General features: G+C 39.3%; 1 protein-coding gene across 3 annotated transcripts; it reads right to left on the reverse strand.

The window, feature by feature from the left end:
- Nucleotides 1–642: 642 nt before the first annotated feature.
- tango2 (transport and golgi organization 2 homolog (Drosophila)) lies at nucleotides 643–21,468 on the reverse strand. 3 transcript variants are annotated; one of them, XM_038702881.1, is made up of 9 exons: nucleotides 21,313–21,468; nucleotides 20,356–20,473; nucleotides 14,214–14,302; nucleotides 12,623–12,742; nucleotides 12,242–12,359; nucleotides 5,164–5,231; nucleotides 4,820–4,973; nucleotides 2,894–2,998; nucleotides 643–2,431 (listed from the first exon to the last, which is right to left on the reverse strand). In XM_038702881.1, exons 2-9 carry the CDS (start codon nucleotides 20,409–20,411, stop codon nucleotides 2,308–2,310), a joined length of 834 nt encoding a protein of 277 aa, XP_038558809.1. In that variant the 5' UTR covers nucleotides 20,412–20,473; nucleotides 21,313–21,468; the 3' UTR covers nucleotides 643–2,307. The 3 variants fall into 3 exon arrangements, with proteins under 3 accessions (XP_038558809.1, XP_038558808.1, XP_038558811.1); XM_038702880.1 differs by having other exon boundaries at nucleotides 21,308–21,455; XM_038702883.1 differs by having other exon boundaries at nucleotides 4,820–4,970; nucleotides 21,308–21,454.
- Nucleotides 21,469–21,717: the final 249 nt, after the last annotated feature.

Here is a 21,717-nt window from a genome sequence, read left to right on the forward strand (position 1 = left end):
AATCAATTATGTTAAGACTCAAATTAACATCCTATTTAGCTAAATGTCAATGCAAGAACAGCAATCTTTCATCTTTTTATATTTGCAATTAATGCAGTGATTTTGGTCATGTCTGTAATTTTGTCTTGTTCAGAACCATAGATAATAATCACAACAGACATTTTCATTGTTTAAAGTGTCCTTTAATAATTTTATAATTTGCACCTATACTTTTCCTACTGTGACATGTCAAAATGTCACCTGTGTAAAAGGCCAATTAACATTTTTGTGGAGAATTTGTTTGTTGTACACTGACTGGTACAGCCACACACAGGACACTGAGTATACATGGCCCTCATAGATACTAGAATGAATACCCGTAACTCACAGTAGATCAAAGTAGGAGCGGGGTGAGATGACTTTTTGATTGAAGCGTCTTTAAAGTAAGGACAAGACAGTGATGTCTCCGACTAAAATATGGAGATATATTTCAGGATGTGGTGCATCCCTGTGAATAATCACAAAGTGGTTCCTTGGCTCAACAATGAGGGGTAAGTTGAGCCTAGGGAAAGGATAAATTGAGCCGCTTGGGGTTCAGGGACATCAGTGTCATTTCATCATGCCAACTCAAATGCCAATTCACAACATTTTATTGCACTTGGATTGTGAAACATTGGAGCTTTATTTTTGATGTTTCATTTATTTCATATCAGTGTATCATTTCAAAGCCATCCTGTTGATCTTCATGTGGCGTGCCACCTGACGTATGGACTTCCCGTTCTTATCTCTCCCACTGCTCTGTCCAAATCCACAAGAGGAGTTGAAGCCCTGTCTGTCTTCCATTTATAGAAGCACGATGGTTTCTGGTTTACAATTCATGTCACATAATTATAAAAATGATTAATGATAGCTGGCTCAATTTAACCCATCTGTCATTTTAGTGTCAGCCAGCAGTTTAGAGGTAACGTCATGCTAACAGTATAGCCTCATATTGTGACTTCCTACAGCACTAACACATTAGATTTTTTCAAACTTCTCTTTAATTGTTGAGACACAAGAATCATGTAGTTGAACATAAAAACTCACTTTAAATGGCAAAAAAACCCCATTTTTGTAACCTAAATGTGCTCATGACTTATTTGATGGACTTCTGTCCATCACAGGGCGAGTAAAATGGATGGGTGACTCACCACAGGCTCAAATCACCCCGCTCTCCTCTACAGAAAAAAAAAAAGATTCACAAGTCATAGCAAGTGTTTGTTCTTGTGCTTTTGTGTACCTAAAGAGATGACAATCGAGGGGAACACTGGTTAACCCCTCTACACTTTAAGACTCTTTCAGTGCAGAATTTATAGAGGGCTCCTATGAATTGATAAAATATATTAAATATTTGCACATAGACATCTTCAGTATGAATATTTTTCCTGTTGAATTAGCATCCCAATCTCTGTATGAGTAACGCGTGTTCGTGAGAACCAGCTGTCTTTTTGATTTAAAGTAAAAAGCAGAAATCAACAGACAGGTGTATGAACACATCTGGTTACTAAAAAATGTGGGTTTCTCAATGTGTGTTTGTCTATTAATTCAACATTCACAATATGTAAGCCAAATGCTAGCGTTTAGATAAATTGTTTTTATTGTCAAGCAGCTGTAAAAGGCATTATTCAACCACAGAAGTTGTCAGAGATCCACAGCCTGAAACTTTCTGCATTTCACATTGAAATGTGTTGTACGCAACACTGAGACCACTGTGGTGCAGAGTTGGGGCATAACTAATGCATTAATTGTAACAGGGCTACAGTATCAGGAATTTAAAAAGTAGCTGGCAATCTCTGACAATTACTGTGAATTTAAGATTACACCACGGGCAACCCCATGAATTCCCATTGTGTTTAACAGAAAATAATTTTAAATTGGAAATTGTGCATAAAGCATATTATTCACTCCATATCATGGATTTAAAGATAAATCTGACACCAACAATAATAAAATAATATTAGTTTTGATTGCAGTTCAAAGCAGTCCACCAGCAATCTGTAATGTAATTGTACTTACTGAAGCATCCCAACCCTGCTGTTTTGTGACATGTAGGTAAAATATTGTCCTCTACAAAATTATAAATGTTCTTTGGCAATCTTTTAAATTAGAACACATTTTCAAAAGATTTTACCTTAAATTAAGAATAAGAAATACATATCACTGATGTCAATGAGGCAGCTAGTGCCGACCAGCTGTAGAAAAAGTTCAGATGAGTGTTCACGTTCGCATAGCTGCTGGGGGGGGTGGGGGGGTGTAAAAGGCACAGAGTGGGTTTCCTCCATCACGTCTTCACACCTGCAGTTTGAACTGGAAAGAACTGGTGTTCCATTTGCTTGTTGTGTCACAGTTGGGCATGGTGCGCTCTGTGAAGGTCACATTGCCTTCTGCGTCGATCAGGATAATTGTGTTGGTCCTAAATGAGCAGGGACACAGGAGATACAAGCAAACAAAGACAAAAAATATAAAATAAATGACATAAAATGCTTGAAAAAAAAAGAAAGAAGAAAAATCAAAGAAAACATGCAGATGGCAGGAGTAATTCTGAGAACAACTATGATCATTCAACAGTCACATCTGAGGTATTTAGCAAACACCCGTATCAAGGATGAGCAGGCAGTGGCAGTGCCTTTGACAGTCTTTGATGGCTCTGGCAAAGACTGACCCTCTGACCTTTTGGCTACAGGACAGTCTCTGTATCCACTAATCCACCATGCAGACGATCCTCTTTCATTTCCTCGCTGTGGAGGATTGATTACACAGGGATTTTTTGTGTACTGACAGTTCTCTGTTCCCTCTGATCCTGCTTGTCACCTCAGGTGGAATCAAACAGGGGGAGATAGAGGAGAGAGATTTGGCGTGGGTGGAAGACACTGACCTTGTGCCATAATGAGGGGAGCGAACACACACCGCTGACAGAGCCTGGATCATGTCCTTGCTGTAGCCATCCCCCTGGCTCTCCTGAGCTGGATCAGGTGTGTTCCTGTTAAACAAAACCACAACACACCCTTTTGAGTCATGAGTTAGTGTATATATTGTTCTCTGTCATATTGCCCGTGCTGCATATTTAAGCCAACTCACTCCATAATATCCATAAATGATAAAATGTACAAACACCACCTGCAGAAATGGTTCCTTAACCCACTTTGTACTAAATTTCAGTCGCAACCGTTCAGTCTCTTAACTCACAGCACACTGAAATCTGTTTCTGGGAATGTCTCAGGCAATGCAATGCAGTTGAGTCTTGAAGTGGTTTCTACATAAGCAAAAGTCAGTTTCCAGGTTTCTCTGTAAGGTTTGAGAGTTGGCAAGACGCTCCATAATTAATGTCTAGGTCAAGGCTACATATGCCCATCTCTTTCAACAAAAGTAACTCAAACTCTGTTCAGTTTACATTCTGCTGTTGCGATACACGGCTGGCTAAACACATCACTACAAATCACCACCTATCAGACACATTCTAAACAAATCCCTTCACTTTTTGTACGGCAGCTTCATATTCACTGTACAGACATATATCCCTCTGGCATAACATAACATCAAGCAAAAGTGTTATTAAGAGGAACCAACACTGAGTGCAGCTAAAATTGCAACCCCCCACAACAGCTCATTCAGAGACTTGATACAGGCTCTGAATGTCTGGCATGTACCAGGGGCTCCAAGTAGCTCTGCTTCCCTGATACAATCAGTTTTACCCCACATGTGGCACCCGACCTGGTAAAATCCTCCCAACGTTCGCCATCAACTTACAACTACATATTTCCAGTGATTGTAGATGTATTTAAAAAATGCATGTAAACATTTATCACCCCATCAATGGCATAAACCCAGATTTAACCCACATAACTGCTTTCCATCGAACATAAAGCCTTTAAATCACAGTTAAAGGTTCAGTGTGTAATATTTAGGAGGATCTATTGACAAAAATGTAATATAATATCCATAACCATGTTTTCAGTGGCATACAAAGCTGTATAAAGAGATAATTACCTTAGAATGAGCCATTTCTATCAAGATACACTGGGGTCCTCCTACATGGACGTTGCCATGTTGCGCCGTCATGTTTCTACAGTAGCCCGAATGGACAAATGCTCTACAGGGCACTAACATTAGTAGTAGTAGTCGTCGACTGGTTTATTAGAAGTAAGAAAAGAAGAGAAATTTGGACGACCACACATTATTTAGCACAAGAGCAGACGGAGCGTGTCGGCCACCATAGCTTCTCCTCCGCGCTTTGAAAGGGAGGGCTGAGCGGTGACTGATGGTGCATTCATGTCCTGTCAGAATAATGTGAATCTTTTTTTCCCCTCCTTAAATCTCTATTGCAAAAAGAGAGATAAAGTGTACATGGGACATAAAAAGTATACAGAACTTTTATTTGTGAAAAATCACATACTGCATATACATATTTTGCAAAACATGTAATTTGTAATATAGTTATAACGATTAGTTTGCTGTCCATGTAGAGTGAACTAGATATCTGAATGTTGTTTATCTGCTCTGATAAGGCTAATCCAACACATCTTTGAAGTAGAGTCCATATTGATTCCACATTCTGACTTAAGAGCACATGAACACACACTGAAGTCGGAAGAACAACTTCACAACTTGGGAAATGGGACCGTCCGAGGAGCACATGAATGCACCACTAAACGCCGATTGCAATTCGCAACCCTCACCACTAGATGCCACTAAAACTAACACCGAACCTTTAAATCAAGTATTATTATAAGATTACACATTAACTAAAATTAAGATGAAATGTGTTACGGTGTGTGAATCTACAGCAGTGTTGGCCACTCACAGCTCCTCATTATTGAGGACGTTGAGCAGCTCTTGCACCAGTCCATCGCAGGACAGGGACTGGTCGCTGACAACGCTGGTGAAGTGACGCTTGCCTTGTAGCAGTTTCCTCCATGGCGTGTCCAGCAACGAATTACTCAAGCCATAGATTCCTGCTGAGGGGAACATGAAAAATACAGACAAATGTACACAATAGTAAGCTCAGTTAGTGACCTTGTAGAACCACCTCCAATAAACAGACAATCTGAGTTCAACGTGGAATTGTCAGGCTAACATGAATGGGCCGAGAGGAGAGGTAAATGTGAAATGAACAGTTTCTACAGCAACCATATTAAAAACACAGACCTGGTTTTAGATGGATGGGTTCAGGGCTGCCTCTGTTTCCATAGTAACACACAATGTCTTGTTTGGCTCTACATGGGAGACAGTAAGATGGAAAATTATAGATGCATTTAGTGATGATTGCATTTTGTTTATGTCTAATTATGAACGTCTTGTCACCAAGTCATAATGCTTCTATGCTCTTGAAATACAGCAGGCACTCCTGTGGGAATTATGAAAGGGTGAAAGAGAATATCAACGTCGCACCAAACAGTATTCTTTAATGATTGATTTGCAGTCCTGGAGAAAAAAAAAGAAAAGAAACCCGTTTTATTTGTAGAGGTAATTCAAATCAAAAAAGAAAATATTGAACACCACAGTTAATTGCAGCATTTAAATCTAGGAACACCTGGGTAAAATGAAAGCTTCAAAATAAAAATGATTGCTGCAAACACCTTTGACTACCACAAAACTGTTTAGTTACAGGGTTAGGTCTCTTTAAAAAAGTCCTCAGAGAGAATTTATTCAGTCTGAAAAATCTGTCTAACATCAAGGGCATCTGTGATGGCTTTGGTACAGGAGAGTGAATAATAGATTATGACCAAATCCTTTGAACCAGCGGGGGAATGAATTTTTTTATGTCAATTTTATGACAGCCATACCAGTGGCATCAGTCAATCTGAAATGTGGTGCAACACTGCTTCAACATCTGACTTGGAAAGTTTCCCAGTCAGAAGCTGGCAAGACGGGAAGAGAATATGCTGCTGGGCTCGAAACTCCGCCACAAACTTTATTGGATAGTTTTAAAAGCCAAAAAAAAAAAAAATTATATATATATATATATATATATATAAATAATAGATCGCCCTTTGGTCTATATACCATATATCAAAATAAATGGAACATGTTTATCATAAAAACCCATAAACAATGATTTAATAATTTATTCTAATTATTTAATAATTAGAGCTAAGTTTGGTTCATAAACAGAAAACCGCTTACAACAATAACTATTGTAACAACTATTGTGATAATCTATAAAACATTTGATTCACTTTTAAAGATGGGTTACAATTTTCTAATCTTTTATAGACCAAACACTTCATTGATTAATAAAAAAAGGCAGTAGTATAATCTATAATGAAAAGAACACTTAAATGCATCCCTAGTAAATAAAGTATATGGGAAAAAAGCACAAGCAATTATGTACTACTTCATGTTAACAAAGCTTTTAGTATATTTTGCTAATTTACTTATGTTAGACTTCTGAAAGACTTCACATGATGAAATGCTTGCCATCGTTTTGCATTTAGCATTTTAACACATAGGTGGTGTCTACACTAACTCACCATCTCATCACATTAGTCAGTTTATCATCTTGTAAATTATAATTCATTCCATGCTTTCCTGAGGGGACGTTCACCTTTTCTTTACAATCTCTGCAAACTACAAAAGACTAGAGACACGATACGAATAACATGATGACACCAACTGACATGAGCCACACACACACACACACACACACACACACACACACACACCCCCCTTTACAAATGATTAGTGATACATGTGTTTGCCTAAAAAAGCAGTGCAGCGGTCATCCTTTACTGTTTGCACAAGAAACCCTCTGTCTTGTGTAAATTTCCTGGAGCAGAGTGTTTTCTAAAGGCAGGACAATAAGTTTCCAAGCAGCTGCGAGAGAATCCTCAGAGCTGTAGGTTTACATTACATTATCTCTCTCACAACAACAAATCAAAGACTTTAATATTGTTTCCAACTTGTACCCGAACCCAGTTGAACAGTCTGAATAAACAACTCCCTTTTATGTGTTCCTATGGTTACTACAGTATAAACACAGCGGCCGCTGTTGACTCGGCTGACAGCAGTCACCCCTCATACATGCATGTGCACTGTATCTGCTCAGTGGGAACCAGATGGCACTGTAACCTGAAGGGAAACGGAAGAATCTGTAAAGCTTTTATCGGTTGTGGGCCAAACACTTTTTCGATCACATTTTGATCTTGGTATTCTGTCCTGAACTTAACAAACCCCACCGTTCTGGTGTCTATGTAAACACTTTGGCTGTGATGTGCATCAAATTGGCTGTGGTGGTTGCAGGTGAAGGATCTGCAGAGAGATAGCTCTATTTTGGCTATTTGAAACTGGCTAGAATATTGAAAGCTCCATCAGGTGTGCTCTGGGCTGAACAAGGCTGAGATGAGAGAACAGCAGGAGGTCAACGCCGCTGGGCAGAGAGAACGAGCAGGGAAGGGTCAAAAACAGTCCTTTTCAGATCTCAGAGAGGTAATCAGTATGCGGACTGGGAGGCTTTTTAATGAAGAGTCCTTTATATTGAGGCTGCAGAGCAGTTTCACTTCGCCAGCTGTGGTGTAGTTGCCTGGAGATGGTTGGAAGAGCTTTCAACATTATCAGTTCGGAATGTAGATAGGCAGGATGGTGGGGGCTCCTGGGTAACGACCACATGCACCACAAACACACATCTGGACCCATGCATGCAGACAATAAAGACATTTGTGTTTTTAAGTACAATGGATCAACAACTACTAGATGGATTGGAATGAGATTCGACACAGATACTCACATCCTGCTCAATAACTTTGGAGAACTGGTGACTTTTCTAGTAAAAAACAAAACTACTGACGTTCCCGTCAGCAATTCGTAAATTCATTCATTGGTAAATGTTAGCATGCCAACTAGGGGTGTGACGATACACTTAGCTCATGAGAAGAGACAATACACAACGATATTAGGTTCACGAGACGATATTTTAACACTATTTTTCAGAAATCTTCAATGACTTCTGATGTCTTTTATTCACGTGAGTCACAAAATGCAAAACGATTAGGGTGCATGTTTCAACTGGGTGTGGTCATCTTCATCTTCTATGCTAATTTCAGCCTCACACTCAGTCATGCTCATATCGCGAGACAGCCGTTCACCTCGACAAGTTTGTTGAGCTATCGTCACGTTTTAATATCACGATATCTCGTCACACCCCTGATGCTAACACGTTAAACTAAGATGTTGAACATGTTAAACATTATACCTGCTTAACATCAACATGTTAGCATGCTGACATTAGCATTTACCTTAAAAACACCGCACAGAACTGCTAGAAAGACTGTGGACATGCAGTACCCATTTCATCAGCTTCTGTCTGAGACCTCAAGGTGACCACTGACTTGATAAACTGAATAGAAGAGAACACCATTATGTTCTTATATAACTTTTGAAATGAAATCTTATTACACATTAAAAGAACCCAGAAATTAAAATCAGCCTATATCTGACAGACTTTCATAGAAGGATAAATGCAGGAAAATGTAGTGGAATTCAGATCTCCTCCTGATGTAAAATATGATCCCATGCTAACAACTGTGAAGCCAAAATCAACATTACATTGATTTTTCATCTGGATTCAGTCAATGAACAAGGTAGGATATATTTGACATTTTTGAGAGCTAGAATTAGCAGTAGACGATTTCCCACTAGGAAATCTTACTCTGGAAAAAACAAATACTCATAGTCTTTCTTCTTTAACATGTTCATCCACCCATGATGCCGTGCATATCTTCACCACAGCTGTTTTTCTTTGTCAGCTCGACTAAGTTTATGCCAAGAATTAACAACACATGTTTGATGTCATCAGACTGAACCACTTTATAAAAGTTGTTTTTTTTATAAAGCAGCCCCACTCTGCTTGACTGAAAGTGTATTAAGCAAGGCGTTTCTTTGCAGGCAAACATCAGAGGAGATGTTCATTAAAATGGATTATCTCTGGGCATTGACTTTAAAGTGAGAGTGACATAAAGTGGGATGAAAAACTGAAGCTATAGAAAAGTCAGATGAAATGTTCAATATGGAGCAGCATCCAGCAGTGCATATCTGAGTTTAAAATTTAAATATATATGGCATTAGCTCCACCGAGGGATGGCTCAGTATGACGTTCTGGGAAATGCACAGCGGCCACTGACCAAATCAGTTGCACGTAGAACTCAACTCAGCATGGTTATAGATTATTAATCAAGGTAGAATTGGTTTAACAAGCGTTACAATTAAAAAGGAACGATACATAAATCATAACCAGACTGAAATATTTTATTTTACTTTCTCTGGGTTGTGTTTTAAGTGTACACCCGTTCTCTCACATGGATCTCACAAAACACTCAAAAACTGAGTGAAGACAGACAATGCTTAAAAATGGTGGGCACATCTTGTCCCTCAAAGCATAAATCATGTCTCTAGTTACAGATGAATGAGAAATCCTTCAATTGTAATATAAAGCTGCTCTCTATCCACCAGATGTACTTACTGATTCGGAAAGAAACCAGACGCCTTATTTCCTCTGGGCTGCAGGACACACTACAGTGGAAAACCCATCGGCTGGTAATGACGGTGTTTATTAAAAAGACGTGGGCTTGCTTTATGTCACTGTGTGTCATCTCTGTCTGCAGTGAATGCAGCTCCCGTCAGACTGCTGTTTGAGGCAGGGAAACTTGCTTTCACAGCACCACATGACAGCCCAGTCAAAGTGGAAGACACTATCACAACATAAACATACAGCGCCTTTGGATTTGTTTGTGTCTCATAAGCGTGGGGTGGCACCTTATTCTTACATGAAAGAGGAATGCCACTGGGGCAGCTCCCAGTCTTAACAAGGGCATTTGCATATCTTGACGGCTTCGGCATATCAAACAAACAACAGTCAAGCCATCTAGTTGCTGTTTAGTAAAGAAAAAAGGGGGTTCAAAGGCTGAAATAATACTGATATTCCTGGACTGCTCCTGTAAATTGCTAATTTTTTTTTGAAATCCTACAAAATCATTGCACTCAATTTTCTGTTCATCAAACCCCTCCCCCCAAACAGTGATTGTCCAATCATAGCTTAGTAACCTTAACTAGGCATTCAGGTCCGTCACATGTTGGTGTGCATGGGGCGATACTCCGCATTTAAAGAGTTGTGTCTTTTTTTTGGCCTTTCAAAAACAAAAATTGTGAGTAACGGATCCTTTCACAAAAGCATTTCCCCACTGTGTTGAAGCTGCTCCTGGGTGCTACTTGATAAGAATGGAGGGTAATATTCTGTCCTGCTGTCTATTGGATTTGGTTTGGCTTACACTCCAGCAAATCCAGCCAAACTTGTTATGCAAATTAGCATTACATTCACCAAAACATGGGTTAGTCCTCAACCTAAAAGCATTGACTCTTGTTATGTTAAACGTAAAAACATACTGTTTGAAAATATGAGCAGTAAAGCATAAACCTAAACAGGGTGACATTAGAATGAAATAACAGTCTTACATTTTTCCTTATATTACTAATAATACTAGCAATACCTAGTTCTACACTGCAATGCAGAGAACAGTGCAGTTTCTTTATTATCATAAAATCAGGACAATGAGCCAAAGCACACTGCCAACAAAATAAAGGACTTCATCAGGGGAAAAAAGGTTTTAGACCGGCCAAGTTAATCAGCTGACCTTAACCCAACAGAGCTGCATTTCACCTCCTTAAGAGGAGACTGAAGGGAGAAACACCCCAAAACAAACAGGAACTGAAAGAAGCTGCGGTAAAAGCCTGGAATAGCATCACAAATGAAGAATGCAACAGTTTGGTGATATCAATGGGTCGCAGGCTTGAGGCTTGAGTTATTGCAAGCAAGGGTTATGCCACCAAATATTAAATGTTATTTACTTTAAGATTATTTGTTCCATTACTTTTGCTCACCTCAGAATGCTGTGGTCTAGTACAAACAGGGATATGTCCTGAGTTGTTTAACACATCTAGATGTGAATACCAGGAAATAAAAGGTGAAATTCTGAACTCTCGTCTCATCTTTTGATCTTAAACCCAAATGTCTTCAGTGAACAAAAACAAACAAAAGAATTTGCCTTACTGTTCAAATACTTTTGGAGGGGACTGTATATATCTAGCCAACAAGTCCATGTCTGAGACATTTTTACAGTTAGCTGAAAACATCAAAAAGTCAGATGGAGACAGAGAAAGTCAGATGGAGATAACGTTAGCTTAACTATTTATATAGCTATAGCTGATAAAAATCACACAGTGACTGTTTCAGCTCGCAAAGTTGACGGTTGCGGGGTAGAAATGAAAAGGTCTCAAAGTATCTCTGTTTAAAATCAAGGACCTGTTGTTTAAATAACCACATCGTGTCAATCATATTGGAGATGGGCACCAATGATTAGCAGATATAGTTATCAAAACATGATTTTATGAGCTTAAGACAGCAGAAAACCAATTTCTCTCTCTTACCTAAATTTTTAAAAGTAGAATAAGAAAATCCCTGATGAGCGGAGATCCTGCTTGAGGCCATTTTACCAGGCTACACGGTTCACCAAACTCCATTGTGGAAACCCTGATATCCCCCCCCCCCCGGCAGGGATATAGCTTGACAGTGGTGTGTATTGGACCTGAACCTCCAACCTCTCGCTGGCAGAAACTGAGACCCGTTTCCATGCCAATTGTCTACAGGGGCCTCCGCATTGACAGCTATCTTGGTGTGCACTGATCCCACTTTGATTTTTCCTCCTTTAAACAGGTCACCAAATTCAGTCAAGTCAGGCTGATGAAGGAGACGAGACAAAAAAAAGAAAAGAAACAAAATACCTCATTATTTTTTATGCTGTGTAGATTTTTTGTGTCTGAAACCCCGAAATATGAACAGGTGGTCGTTTAAAATTTTAATGCTGGCTCGTTCACAGCTGAGCATTTGAGGTTTTGGTTCGTACTACAGAGATGAAGATGCAGCCTTTGCGGTTACAGCCCATTCTCAACAAGTTTCTAAAAAACCTTAAGAGCTTTGATCCTTCAGTGCGCAAGAATCTGCCAATGTCAAATCATGACACCCACACAGTGCAATAAAGAACCGTCTTAACATCTGACTTCCTGACTCTCAGGATTCAATTTTAACTTGTGAAATGTAACACCTTGAGAGTACGGCTAAATACTAAAAAAAAGTGTCTTTCTCAAAATTCACACAAAGTTAACACATCTTTGATTCAGCTTTACCCGTTAATGGACCATATGCACTCCGATGGATTTCACAACACCTTCCACTCACTTGAACTCCGCTGTGATAAGGTTGAAGCCGTTGTACAGGTGGCTTTCTGTCGACACCTTCTTCAGGTAGGAGTAGCTGTCATGATCCTTATCCATAAGGTAGTTAGACACAAGAAATCCTGCAGAATGGCAAAAGTAAATTGAAATGGTTCTCAAATTAGGAACTCATTTAACCCATATAGTAATAAATGATTATTTTTTTTATATAATAGGAAATTTTGATTGTATATATATATATATATATATATATATATATATAATTAAAATTATGTATTGAGAACCTTCAAAATGTAGAAAAAACAAAAAGCAATGCTGTGCTTGAGATGCATGACGTCACACCAGGCATTTTATCAGTGAATATAATTTGTCTTGGCTGGCTCACCTCTTCCTTGTGCATCAGGGTTGATCCGTCCTTCCATGTAGTTGGTGATTGCAGCCAGCTTGCCCCGCTTGCTGATCCCTAGCCATGATCCACCTTCCTTACCATTTTCCAGGTCCAGGCCTGGTTAACACAAAAGCAGAAGGATGTTTATCAAAAACAGCTTCACACTTCATCGGCACAGTAAGCCACAATATTGAAGACAATAACTGTTGGAATAACATCTATCACAATATGTCAAATGAAAAAGATCTTCATGTTAGATTAATAACAATAGCATTAATACCATTACCCACAAAAACCAATGCCTATTTCTGTAATTATTCAAACTAAATTACATATCTATTTGCAGGAAACTTCACTTAAATGGTAAACAAATTATGTACAAACAATTACTGAAGGATTACTGAACACAGACCCTAATCTCATAGTTTATCTCTTTCTACATTTACATTAGACTTTCAACAAAGGGGACTGTCCTTCCAGTTCACAACTCTGAAGCAAAATGTCCTGCCTTTGAATATGAAATTCTGACCAAGACAGTAAGAAAATATACTGGACTTGAACTAGCCTGCATTAAGACACACCAGAACTGAACAAAGGATGTAATCTCCATTGACTTTCAGTGACACTTCAAAAAATCCCAAATTAGAGCAAGTATATGAGCATCCTTTGATATGTCTTTTGATTGGACGACCCTTGTGTGACATTCTTCTTCTTCTTCTTCACGTGACATGGAAAAGGTGGGGCACCCAAGTCTACTGCACTTCCTGGTGATCAATAAAGACAGGTCCACTTACACTGACAGTGACCAAGACAGCCGAGCGGCCTTACTCCTCTGGGGGCGGATGGAAAGCTAGCCCGATCCCACTGGGAGCTATAGCTTACTTCCCTTCTCGTCATGCTATGTCTCCTTCAGGGCCCTGCCCCCGCAGCCCCCAGCCCAACAGATAAGGCAGAGCCATTTATTCCTGTCACATCGCATAAAAGCAACCATCAATTAAGGCCCCACTACTGGAGTCCTGACCTCTCTTACAGAGGGAAGAAGGAGACTGATGAACAACGAGGCTATCTCTGCATTTCCTCCTTCACCAGAAAAAAAAAAAAAAAATAGGATGATTGATTTCCTCTGCTTAGCTATAATGTGTATTGGACATCAGTCAATTAAATATAGTTTACTGCGGGTGGGGATGTCCTGTGACGGAGAGGAGGAGAATTGGATTCTGGGGAGAAGGAGACAGCTTTCCCTTGATTATTGAAAGCCATTTAGGCTTGAATAAAACTGTAGTCAAACAGTGCCAACGTCTGCTGCATTTTCACAAAGTCACAGACACAAAGCCTAACACAACACAAATCATACAATTATACACATATTCCATTTGGCCAGATTAAACACAAATTCTCATGCATCAGTTTTACATATTATCTGTTTCCTGACTTTGAAATGTTTTGTTTGCAACGTTTAACCACTTTGGGTAGGTCACCCTTGCAAAAGAGGCTTCCAAACAGAGTGAATAAATGTATTGCTAATTACTAGTAGCTTACTAGGTACTGAAACTTGAGTGTTGAGCTGGACTCAGATGGACGGGCTTACCACTGAGGATCTCACTATTGGTCCCCCAATAGTCGGCAGCTTTGGACGGCCTGTTGTAGAGCTCATCTCTGTTTGCAGCCAAAATTAGCCTGAGGAGAGGAAGGGGAGAGGGGTTTGGAAGTTGTTATTTTTGTTCATTCAGTGAGTCTTGCTCATTCGCTCTTGACGTGAGCCAATGAGATATTAAAGAAAGCCATCACTGGTCTCAACAGCAGATCCATCATCAGCAGCTCATTCATCATCATGATTTCCCTTGCCATAAGTTAATGAGTTGGTAGACAGACAGACTGTCTGCCACTGACTCAGTTTCCTGGACATTCCTGGGTCTCTCTCTGGCTTCATACAGGCCTCAGATGTGTCCGGGAGTCTTCAAGCACATGTGATATTACAAACCGACTGAGCAGGACACAGAGGACACAAAAGGTCGAGCTTACAAGGAGGAGAACGTCCTTTGATGGTGACCAAAAGAAGAGAGGATCAAAAGGAATGTGACATCAAAAGGACAAGCCAATCAGACTACCAGTCTTAAGAGAGAGGACGTAAAGTGAAACCGAACTTGTGATCTAAGTTCACCAGGATCTGTGTCAGCCATCTGTGTCAGTGTAATACACCATTATTATTTTTATGTTTTTGCATGGTTTACCCTGTTTATCATTTGAATTACTAGGACATTGGTTACATTCATTTCAGTGCATTATAAAAATTAACTTACAGACAGGGGTGGGTGATGTGGTGGACACAATTCATGTCATGATATTGTAACTACCAAACTAATATCCATACAGATGGTATGATATTAACTAAAGTATTGACATTGTAGAAAGTTAAATTCATGTTTGCGCCACTGTAAACATCACATAGCTTCAGAGGAAAGCCAAGAAACCAACACAGAGTGTACAGAAGTCGTCGACCGATATGGGTTTTTCAATGGCCGATACTGATATTTAGCTCAATTAAATTTTATTTATACAGCGTCAATTCACAACAACAGTTATCTCATAGCGGTTTTCATATACAGCAGGTCTAGTCTTTACTATTTGTGCTATTTAGAGAGCAGGGCGGCCGACGGATGATACATGATGAACAAAGAAGTCATGTATGATTCCTTTAGTCCATGCAGAGCAGAATCTAATATACATGTTATCTCAGCCAGTAAAGTGTTGTTTTAGATGGAAGCTTTATTAATTAATGAAATAAAAAAATACATTGGGTTCTGCTATACATTTCAGAACGTGACTGGTGTTTCAGGGAGGATGGGGTACAGTTTGTCATTCAGCTTCATTATTCTCTACAGTATAACATTATCGCTAGCCAGTATTGGTGTTAGATTAGATCGGATGATTGGCCTCGCGAGTGCAAGTATCGGCCAATGCCCATCGTGTTTTTTTTTTTTTTTAAAGTACTTAGGAGGTAAACTGGATGTTAAGGGGTTAAAACAATTTTAAATGTGAAAAATATGCCTAAATGTGTGACAGATCTAGATAAACCATCTCATCATCATTTCATTTTGCAAAAGCTGTCTGTGCCTGTCCCGCGTCAGTAACCTTTCACGGTGTTTTATCTGGTTCTAAATGAGTTTTTATTGCAAGCACGGCTACAACACAAACATTTATTGCGACTATCGAAGAGTGAACAGCCTGAACAAGAGATCTAATTTAATGTATGTGGCTCTGTAGCCTGACACGGGCTGCCTGTCAGTTTGACCTGCATTATTATTCAGCGTTTCAGTGAGTAACGGTGCCATTATGTTCAGGGACATTAACATCTACAAACTGCATTGTGACCTGTATCTAATGCACCACCCGTCATTAGTTTCTACATGCCTTTACAAGCAGGTCACTGCTGTCAATTGGAAATGTAACATCACTAAGTGGCTCTACATCCTTACTCAGCTTCTGTTATCTACTACATGCATAGCAACACACATGCACACAACTCTTCATCCAGCTCATCTCACACATTCAGCAGTTATGAAACACAGGAAACAAGTATTCCCATGCTCAGAGGAAAGAATGACCTCTCATTACTGCACCAGAGGACTTTTGTAGACATGCATTAGCATTTTAGCAGAGAGCCTTATTGTGGACTTTGGTATTCTACGGTGTGTACGCATGCAAAGCACGAATATACTGTGCGCTGTTGTCAAAAACCTAAATTATAGAATAAAAGATCATTGAGATATGGATATAAACACTGCACAAAAGCACTTACACACCCTTTGAGCCACAAAAATAAATAAAAAGGCCAATGAAATTTACTGACCTCTAGCTTGGCAGTGGTCACCCTATTAATCTTTCAGGACAGGAGCTTGATAAAGAGCAAACAGATAAACCAAACTGACCTAATGAGGGTCGACCTCTGTGCATCAAAGGCTAATGATAACCTGTTCCCATGGCACTGGTGTGACCCACCACTGCATGAGAAAACAAAGCTAACACTAATGATGCTACACAAGAGAGAGCATCTGCTATCGGATCCTGAGGGGGGGAAATCACACGCGAGCAGCTCTGATTACAGTAAGTCCGCCAGCTGCATTACGGTGAGCATAGAGGAATCAAAGCTCCTCATAAATACTGAACTCTGATTTATTTTCTGTTCAGTAAACACAGACGATTGTAGACTTGGCAGTATTCAGTGATATTCATTCCCATAGGATCTTATTTATTATACAAATAATTGACCTTTCATCAACGTCATGTAAAATTCCTAACTCAGACACGATATTTCGGAAGTCTATGAAATTTACAGTAGATGGGGAAACAGGAAACAGTTTTTCATGACTATGTGACTTTCCTCTAGCAACCACTAGTAGATGATGGGATATTTCACTATTATATTTCTCATATTTCAAGTGAAAACTTGAAAGAAGAGTCAGGGGGTCAGCAAAGTCATCAGGATTCCTACTCTGGGCAATTTCATGGCAATTCATCCGTCAATCCAGTCGAAACATGTCAGTGAAAAAACAAAAAAGCCAACCCTCATGGTGGCGGTACAGGAAAGGTGAGGGGATCACCAAAGACACTAGGAGTTGTCCTCTGGGGACCATGAATGATTGTACAAAATGTGTTAGCAATCCATCTAATTGCTTTTGAGATAAAGTTCAGTCTGGACCAAAGTGGTGGACGAACCAACTGACACACTGACCTCGGAGCCCATATCATAACTTAATTATCATGCGCGGCATCATACTCGTGTAGACGGTAAACAATTGTATCCCCACCTTTGCAAAAGCTCTATGAAAACTCTGTTAAATCAATTCCTTTCATGTTTTTGGGTGCAATGAACGTAGCAGCCTCTAGGGAGCTGCTGACATTTAAACGATAATTGACTAGCCTTAAGGAAGAGCTATAATTACAGGTCAAAATCATATTACAATGCTGGTTGGTTGATTTCAGAACTACTTTCATTCTGAGCAGCTGAAGAAGTTTTGAAATGCAGAAATCCCAGCATGTGGGTAATCACCAAGTCATTTGTGCTGAACAAGAATCCATTTAATCCCCGCAGGTATATTCCTGTCATTTTGTGCTGTTGGACTGTAATAATTGTACTTAATGAATCTTTTATCTTCAACCCAATTTAGTCTAAGTATGATGCACTTCCCTTTTTGATTTACACATCACTGCAGCAAAAGAAAACTACTTCTGCAACTACTGGTCTATATATAGAACAGATGTAACCACATTAGGGCACAGCCCGTTTCACCTTTCCCCAGGTTCAGGTCTGAGTCAGTACTCATGACACACCTCTGCTGTGATCTCCTTAGGCGGGGTCACACTCCCAAAGGGAAGGACAGAGATTGACTATGGCCAGGTAGAGAGCTCACTCTCAAGCTCAGGGAGATTATAATAAGCTGGACTCGACATCACCCTGTAACTCACATTGACTGCTCGTAGTGCACTGGTCTGTGCTGAAAGAAGTTAGCCTTTACTGCTGGGTAGGACACATGGAGGTTGTGCAAAGATACATTCAGCGCTTTAAAATGGTAGATTTGAGTTTTGAAATTTGGTAAGATGTGATGTACTGCACATGATTCTTTGCACTGTGCTCCATCACGCTGTGTACATGTATGCTTGTATGTGTACCTGTATATCTCATCCACCTCCGACATGTACATAATAACAACAATATTGGTAATAATAATAATTAACTCCTGCATCCTTTGCACTCCTTTGCTCACTGCACTGTTGTCTCAATCTGTCTATTTTGTTTTGTTTATAATATATATGTGCTCTGTATTATTGTGTTATTGTATAAGTAAGCACAGCATTGTACAATCCAGAGTCAAATTCCTCGTATGCGTACACATACCTGGCAAGAAAGCTGATTCTGATGTTCTAAATAGGGCTGGGCAATAAAATAATAATGATAATTGTCGCAATATAATTTTCCTCAATAACAATACAATACATGTTCAATATATTGTCAATAAATATTTGCTTTAGTTCATTTGAATCACAGACAAACACAGCACCTAATTTTTCTTAAAAATATTTATTTTGTTGAAAAAAAGAGACCTGAAGAAAGATTAATTTATCAAACTAATAATTTGTTGAAAAAGATAATAGTTTTAAATGTTCTAACTTGTGAAGTGATCCACTGTTTGGCATCAAGTGTTTGTCACATTCTGGCCATAAAGAAAAGTTTAACCACATAATTAACCATCTGGTTTCTTGAATTTTTACTTAGGAGCAAAAATCCACCTTAAAACTACTGATTTGAGAGAGATTGTGATAATTATCGATATCGAATGATATGAAATGTTTTTATCGTGATAACATTTTTGGCCATTATCGCCCAGCCCTAGTTCTACATTTGCCCAATTTAGAGGGCTATTCATGTCATCCCATTAAAAACCTTCAACTCATTCAAATCAGATGTCCCTTGGTTCTACATTTTTATAAAATATATATTTAAACAACCAAAAAGTCAATTGTTACTATGTTTGTGTTTGCACCTCAGCTCAAAGCTTCAGGTGACACACTAGACAACACTGGAACCAGATGAAACAGGCAACATTGCAGCATTGTCAGAGTATGACAGCTGTGATGTCAAGACTTGACGCGACTTGATTTATCAACCTGAAAAGGTCGTTCCTCTTATATTTACTTCTAAAAGTGTTTCTATATTCAACTTCACTGAAGCTATATGAGATGCATACTGAGTAAAATATTAAACGGTGGGGATTTTTTTTTTTTGCTGCATCAAAAAGAAATATGACGCATAGCTCTTATACACATGTGCCAAAATTCCAGCCTTACATTAACATTAACATTTATTCATTTAGCTGACGCTTTTATCCAAAGCGACTTACAATTGCTATACATGTCAGAGGTCGCACGTCTCTGGAGCAACGAGGGGTTAAGTGTCTTGCTCAGGGACACAATGGTGGATGTCTCACAGTGAGAATCGAACCCAGGTCTCCCACACCAAAGGCAAGCATCTTATCTATGCGCCATCACCACCCCCACATATTACATATTGGGTATGTTTTAAAAAGTAGCCTCATAACATTGTTTATCAAGATGGACCAGACAGTAGTTACTTCAGGATTAAAGGTTAACATAAACACACTGCAGTGTCGAAATCTCTCTCTCGGTGTTTTCCCACTTGCTGCTTGACACTTATGCAAGATACTAAGCAGTGATAGACCGATTAATAGGGCCGATATCTGGCATTGGTCAATCCTTGCACTCACAAAGCCGATATATCATCCTAAATGACAGCAGATCTAATCTGAAACCATTAATGGCTAGCATAATATATTTTGTTGTACCGTCAAATTGTACCCCACCAGTGACGTTCTGAAATATATAGCATAACCCAATGTATGTTTCTATTTAATTTATTAATAAAACTAGATTAGATTGAACTCTGCTTGGAATAATGATGAATTATACATAAACTTTCTTTGTTTTGATACCGGCATTATTATCGGCCACCCTGCTCTCTAAATATCAGCCACTGAAAACCTGTATCGGTTGACCACGAATACTAAACCCCTACTAGCACTTCTGTGGGTGGCCGTCTTCTCTGACATGAATGTGCATGATGAGGGTTTGTTTAAAGAAATTAATTACCTCGTGGCTGACCAAATTAGCCTTCTAATATACTCACACTGTAGCAAAGTTTGTTAATTGCTCACCTGTAGGCATTTTTGGACGCAGGCCGGGGGTCAAACTTGAAGAAAATTATACACATGGATGTACTGGGAGGATCGATGACAAAGTTTCACTCAATCCACCTTCGAATCTTTGTCATATCTGACGAAGAGAAGAAAAGAGGACAAGAAACAAGTAAGTTCCTGTGTTTAGTGTTGGTGTTTGAGAGCATTGGTGTGCGGGAGCGTGGTGGCGATTGATTGTAGAAAATGACGACAGATGTTGTGAAACAAAATTATGACCTGGGGGGTGTGTTCAGATTGTACAATATTATACAGAGTGACATAGCTGCAGCTAAAGGTCTTCTTCACTGCCTGTGATTTTGGGGAGGCTTTAGGATGCACTCATCAGAATACATACATTTCCAGAGTGCATACTGTGTGTAACCCTGCGCACATGACCCATATTTAGAGACGTGTTAGGCTCAGTATCACAAAGCTGTGTTATCTTTATCATACTTTTAGCTGTAATGAGTACAAAGGTAGCAGAAGCTCCTCCATGATTCACAATGTCATTCAATGATGTGCTGCTAGGTAGGGTATCTTCTGATACTACCAAGCTAACTAGCAATCTTCAACCAAGTCCAGTAACGTTAGACAGTTAAATCCATTGTTACCGGTCTAATAAGTTAAACCAGTGAGTAACATTAGCACTGTGGCAAATTATTAATAGTTGCTAGAGTCCTGTTTCCACATAAGCTAGCCAAATAACTTAGCCACTGTCTGTTATGTATCTAGCGTTATATATAATTAGCAAACAAACAAGTCTGTCTTTCGGACCAAACAATCGTTATTTAACATTATAACATGTGGCTAGTTCAAGGTAAACTAATTTCAGCGCGACTTGTTAGCCTAAGCAACAATTAAATCAGCTCCTAAACTAACGTTAGCAGCTTTAACGAAAAAGACGGCAGAGACAAACAAACTTTTATCCTACCTAACCTTAGTTATGCTCCTCACATTAGGCTGCAACTAACATCTGACCCAATAATTGCGTTGTAGTTACTGGATACTGCTGCTCACTGTCCATTTACACACGCAACAAAAAGGAAGTGTTCACGTTCAGTCACCTCGATTTCTGTCTGCGGTCGTCTGCGGTGGGGCGTGAGGGTTTAATTCTCTCTGTGTTGTCCTGTTTCCCGCCCGCCCAGGAGCTGGGAGTACTTAAAACAAGTGCACTTCCAACAGGCTCTGAAGTTCGCTGTGATTGGTCAGCATGACAAGTAACGTTAACAACCACGAAGCTCACAGCAAACAGTTACAATTACGTTTCCGGTCAATTGCACACTAAACTTAAAATAAAAGCATTGACGTTAAAAAGATGTTTGTAAAATTATTTCATAATTG

Source organism: Micropterus salmoides, unplaced genomic scaffold (assembly GCF_014851395.1).
Source record: "Micropterus salmoides isolate LMB-PRFRI ecotype aquatic unplaced genomic scaffold, ASM1485139v1 Ms_hic_scaffold_7, whole genome shotgun sequence".
In the NCBI taxonomy this organism is placed as follows: domain Eukaryota; kingdom Metazoa; phylum Chordata; class Actinopteri; order Centrarchiformes; family Centrarchidae; genus Micropterus; species Micropterus salmoides.